General features: G+C 39.8%; 1 protein-coding gene across 1 annotated transcript in view; it reads left to right on the top strand.

Annotated features, from left to right (window-relative positions):
• The first annotated feature begins 422 nt into the window (after positions 1 to 422).
• ADAM7 (ADAM metallopeptidase domain 7) overlaps positions 423 to 6,000 on the top strand; it is a 68,301-nt gene continuing 62,723 nt past the window's right edge. Inside the window, exons 1-2 of the mRNA XM_058723300.1 lie at positions 423 to 474; positions 1,466 to 1,569. Of these exons, the coding sequence (XP_058579283.1) occupies positions 423 to 474; positions 1,466 to 1,569 (156 nt within the window). The remainder of the gene's footprint in view (positions 475 to 1,465; positions 1,570 to 6,000) is intronic.

The following is a 6,000-nucleotide window of genomic DNA, read 5'->3' as shown; positions in this document are numbered from 1 at the left end:
ACAAATCTTCCTTTACAATTCCTACACGTGGCATTCTTCCTATGCACCTTCATCAACCCAAGTTTATATAAACGCTCTTTAATGTTTTTTTTCTAAGACCCACATGATTTTTTTTCACTTTAGGATTTTTAGTACCTCTGGAATTGTATTTATATCAGGCACGAAGCAGGGATCTCTGCCCAGTCCACCCCCATGACAGCACCTCAGTAGTCCTTTTAATTAGTACATGATGTCAACCCTCCGGGTTTTAGCCTCAGGCACCTCACAAATGATGCAACACAAGCAAGGAACACTTCCTTGTGCTGCATCAAAACTGCCTGTCCATCTGTTGGGCGCTTTGACCCCGCTGAGGAAGCAAGGGCAGGGAGCTGTGCTCATCTTTTCTCAAGCACCTGTGCCCCCTTCCACCAGAATCCTTCAGAATGTTCCCCGGGACTTTGCTTTTCATGATCATACTCATTTCTCAGATTAAAGGTATGTCTTAATCTTTTTATTAGGGTTCTCTTACTAGGCTATGAGGTAATGTCTCTTTAGTCACAAAATTTAAACTGTAAATGATAAAAACAGGAATTCCCATGGATGATTTCGCTGAGAACATAGCATAGGACTTGGGCCAGTTATGACAAATACTGAGATTCTATGAGACACCTTCTCGGTCTTATATATTCTGATTTACACCGAGAAGGAGGAAGGAATGGACATTTCTGAATATCTGCAACATTGCACACGTCGAGCTGGCCATTGGCCACTTTGTACATTAGCACACGTAAAATTCTAAGTTACTGTCTCCACTTTATAGACAAAGGAATTGAGATAATATATACAGATCAGAGAGAATGAATATAGTATTTATGGTCACACGGCTAATAAACTGGTAAAACGTATTCGATTCAGATATAGCAGATTCTAAAATCCTATGGTCTTTCCTCCCTGTCGCTCTTCAGGGAGGTTACCAGGGCTCACCTCACAGATGGCCACTGGTTGTGTAGAATATTATGTCCAGCACTGATTCAAGAGTACCTCAAACCTTTTTTAGCAAAGAAAGACTTGTATGTATCTCAGAGGGTCAAGATTTCATAATGCAAATGTTCCTGGGAGACAAAAATCGGTACTTTACACTAGAATCGGTAATTTACCATCTACAATCCATCCCAGGGCAGGCTGGGACAGGGGGCAGAATCCAGAGACAGGCGTGAGGAGACAGGCAACCGCAGAACAAGGTGGAGAGATGGAAAAAGCCAAAGGACCTCATGGTTTTTTGGTCTACTGTCCAATTTTGCTTATATTTTCCCAGTTTGGAAATGACAGTCTCATTTCCTCACCTGTGAATGGGGATCTACCTCCTAGTGATGCTGTACATGACTGCTAACTGAGGGCAAGTGAACCCTGTGAGAATATTCGTTCGCCAGTCACTGCGGGTGAATGTTAATGCCAGATGTATTTTCCCCCTTATGTTTCCTTTTAGAAAAGGTAATCCTTGGAGTGGAGGGCCAAGAACTGGTGTATCCGAAAAGGCTTCCTCTGATGCAGAAGAGAGATGTCTGGCACATCCATGATTATGACGTACAGGTACACGTTTGGATTGAATAAATAGCATTTATTGCATTCACAGGATATGTAGAAAGCCAGCTTGGGCTCCAATCCGAACTGAACAAGAGAGGAGTCTCAATGTTTCTGCGGACTCCCCCCGCCCCACCACCCAGGGTACAGCGTGTGCTTGGTGGGGGGTGAGGGTTGTGGAGGCAGCAAGCTTTTGATGGATTAGGACATAAGATGGAGTAAAATTTGGATTTTAGGGGGTGCCATTTAAAACCTTCCACTAACAGAGGATTTCCACTAACAGCTTTCCGGACTGATTTAAGGCACCTTCGTTTGTTCTGAGCTGGTGCCCGTGGAATGTAATCTCTGAGCATTTTGCTTTCTCAGAGTTGTAATATGCAGGTTTGTTTGCTTTACAGCAGCTTTCTGCAGCAAAGTTGGACAACTTTCACGGGAACACATTTGGCCCGTTGCTTAGAATAGTGTTTATTCAGGTGTTAAAACATAAGCATTTAAGATTTTATTTAAAAAAAAAAAACCTAAATGTTTATGCAGACAATATGTAATACATCTAATAGGAAACAAACTTCAAAATTAGGTAATTTTTCAAATCCCGCTACTATGAAAGGCATTCAATGACTGTCCTTAGATATTTATTACCAGGCAGTTGCATTGTGAGCCTTAGGTTTCTTACTTGGTCCATGGAGAATACTGACTGTCACTTTGCTCCAACATTTTTTGAGTGGGTAAACTTTTCCCAGGACAGCTGCTTTTCTTCCCTCCAAGACTAAAAGAGCCAGCCCTCCATGCTCTCATTTGTTAGGTTTCTCAGTCATAAGCATGACACATTTCAGCGTTCCAAAAGATCCCACCTGAATGTCTTTCCCATGGCTTGAGATCATGAAAATGCAACTCTCTACCTGCGGCCATCGGGAAATAATGTCTAGCCATTTTTTCTCTAGTTATCTCCTTACAAATAGTGTATTCTCTTGATCTCCAATTCCTTTATCACCTTCTTAAACGTTTTATTAATATAACATTGCAGGTCAACAATAAAAAAAAAAGCAAAACTTTTATTGGTTGAAGTTTGGTACTCACCCAAGAGGGCAAAGCCAATCTTGTGCCACCATTGTGCAAATCAGGACTTACGTTAAAAATCCCATTATGGGGGCACCTGAGTGGCTCAGTCAGTTAGGTGTCCAACTCTTGATTGCTGTTCGGGTCATTATCTCACTGTTCATAAGATCGAGCCCTAGATCTGTGTTGTCAGCACAGAGTCTGCTTGGGATTCTCTCTCTTTCTCTCCTTCTCTCTCTGCCTCTCCCCCTCGTGTGTCCTCTCTCTCTCTCTCAAAATAAAAGCTTTAAAAGTCCCATTATGAGTATGCAAGATGAGCCTGGCCTGGGGCAGGAATTATACAAGATGAGTTTGAAGCATCTTATGCTACCAGAAAGTGAGGAAATTCTCAAACAACCCAAACTTGCATCGATGGGAGGATGTCAAAAGAACATAGGAGCCAAAAGAAGGAGCTCCCAGTAGCGAAAGAAGGGACAATTTGAGCAACAAAGTTAATAACATAGTTTTGGACCATAAAAAAAGATAAATTAATGCCCACGAACCCATATCCCCTCCATAAATTGAGGGGGGGATAGACGAATCTATTCATAAGAGTGAAAAAATTGACATAAGCACTACCCTTTCCAGGAGATGGACATAACTCCCCACCCTTTAAGCATGGACTGTGCATAGTGACTTCTCCATAGAGAAGAACGTGGAAGGGGAGAAACACTGTTACCTTGAAGTGGAGAAGGGCTGACAAATGTCACCTCAGTGAGCTGATCAAGGTTAACATCATCAGTAATAACTCATGTTGATAGTAGGTACTTTTAGTATGATGCGATGAAAATGGCACCTTTTTCCCTCAAATCTCCACAATCCCAATCCAGTGATAAGAAAAATTTCAGAAAAACCTAAATTGAGGGACAACCTATAAAATACTTGATTGTTACTCTTCAAAACTGTCACCGTTTTCAGAAAAACAAAGAATGTCCGAGAAACTGTCATAGAGGATCCTAAAGAAGCATGACTGAATGTAATGTGCTGTCCTGGAGGGGATCCTAAGACAGGACTTTAAACAAAATTAAGGAGATCTGTATAAATGTATACATTAATTGATAACGATAGTCTTGGTTCATAAGTTGTGATAGGTACATAATAGCCATGCAAGATATTAGCAATATGGAAATCTGAGTTGTGGGGTCCATGGGAATTCTCTGTATTATCTTTCCAACTTTTCTCTAAGTCTAAAATGATTCTAAAATGAAAACAAATTTGGGGCGCCTGGGTGGCTCAGTCGGCTAAGCATCCGACCTCGGCTCAGGTCATGATCTCGCGGTCTGTGAGTTCGAGCCCCGCGTCGGGTTCTGTGCTGACAGCTCAGAGCCTGGAGCCTGCTTCCGATTCTGTGTTTCCTCCTCCCTCTGCCCCTCCCATGTTCATGCGCTGTCTCTCTCTGTCTCCCAATAATAAATAAACGTTAAGAGGAAAAAAATTTAAAAAATTTAAATTAAATAAGATTAATAAAATTCTAAATTAAACATAAAATCACAAAATTCTGTTCATGTAGAAACAATAGTAATGACAAGAATAACGATAATGTCACATTTAACAATATTAACAATAGTGTCTGACTATTAGCTAATACACAATGTATACGGTTCCTCGTGTTTGTAAATGCAAATCCACCCTTTTTATTTGAATAAACACCCAGGTTCTTGCTGGCCCACTGTGAATTACGTGTTTATGATAAAGTCCTAGTTTTACGTTACACTTGCAGTCAAAAATGCCCTAATGCACACCTCACATTCAACAAACGCAAAACTCCCCTCTCCTTTCCTCAAAGCCGCCCCTTTTCAGAAGACCCTTATTTCAATAGCATAGTTTAAACAAACTAGAAGCCTGAGGGAATTCTTCACTCCTCACTTGTGCCTCCCCCATCAAAGAATCACTGAGCTGATTCCAGCATGTAAATAAATATCCTTTGAGATTATCCACCCTCCCCCCCCTTATCATTGCTGCCACTCCCCTGCCCAAGTGACCTATAATCCGGCAACAGTCTTTAAATGCTTTTCCTGCCTACGGTTGTGATTTTTGCTGATCCATTACCCATAATAAGTAAACCACCTAAAATACCATACCTACTTCTGCCTTTTTTTCTTCTCTTGGCTCTTAGGATAAGGTCCAAATCTTCTTAAGTGACTAACTAGTTGGTACCTGATTTGGCGCCTTCCTACCTTGGCGTTTTTCGTATTTATTCAATTTACATTTGCTTTTCCCGCCATGTTGAACTCTTCTGGATTTCTCAAACATGTCAAGCTCTTTCTTACCTCAGAGCTTTTGCATGTGCTATTCTCTGCCCCTGACTCCTCTTTCTACATCCCTCACACAGTCACTTCATTTCTCCTATTATGATGCTTAATAATACTCAGTTACGTTTGATTGATTTTCTTCTTTGCCAAGCTATAGCTTCCATAAGGGCAGTGACCTCTATCTTGTGCACCATTGTATTTTCCGTATGATCAGTATGCCTGAAATGACAGCTATTGAATACATGGGTGAACAATAAAGAAATGTGCTAGACATATGACCAGTAACTGTAAATCCTGAAATTATAAATAGTTCTTATGAATTATAAAGAAAGAAAATACCACAAAAGAAAATAGTTAAAGGATATAAATTAGGAAATCATATACGAGTATACAAATAACAACATAAACTAAATGAACAGAAGAAAAATATCACTCCCAATGGTCATCGAAGAAAACAATTTGTCACAATAAGTTATCAATTCATTACTGTTAACATCTAAGGCAAAAAACCAAGAACCACTGTAAATTTCTGGTGAAATTCTAATTTTGTGCTTCCTTTCTTCAGGTTATTTTGCAGTATTTCTCTAAAAGCTTTGCATTTTTTCCACCTTGCCGATAAAGAAATTATGTCTAACTACAGTGAATACCTCAAATCAAATTTCTGATATGGATATAGATTAAATAAGTTCACATTGTGCTTTTCAGCCATAAAATACATGCTATGAAAAACACTTATTGGGATAGGAAAATGGTCATGGTCATAATTTATTTTTATGTGAGACAGTAGACTATAAAACACTATACCCAAAATTGTTAAAAATACATAAACAAAAGCTCTATGAGCAGAGACTATAAATATTTTCCTTTCATTTCATTTTATTTTATAACTAGAAAGAATGCCCATCGAAAAATTTAACGAAAACATAACTTACAAGCAAAATCCTCCATATATTGGTTCTCGTTCACTCAGCCTAATCCGTATTGATCATTTTGTCTGGCCCTTACTGTTGGGTTGCCAGATAGATTGATAAAGTCTAATTTATCCCAGGATCCACCCCACTCCCCACCCCAACACACACCAAATGAGCACACG

Source organism: Neofelis nebulosa, chromosome 3 (genome assembly GCF_028018385.1).
Source record: "Neofelis nebulosa isolate mNeoNeb1 chromosome 3, mNeoNeb1.pri, whole genome shotgun sequence".
In the NCBI taxonomy this organism is placed as follows: domain Eukaryota; kingdom Metazoa; phylum Chordata; class Mammalia; order Carnivora; family Felidae; genus Neofelis; species Neofelis nebulosa.
This window is presented reverse-complemented; position numbering and strand designations above follow the sequence as displayed.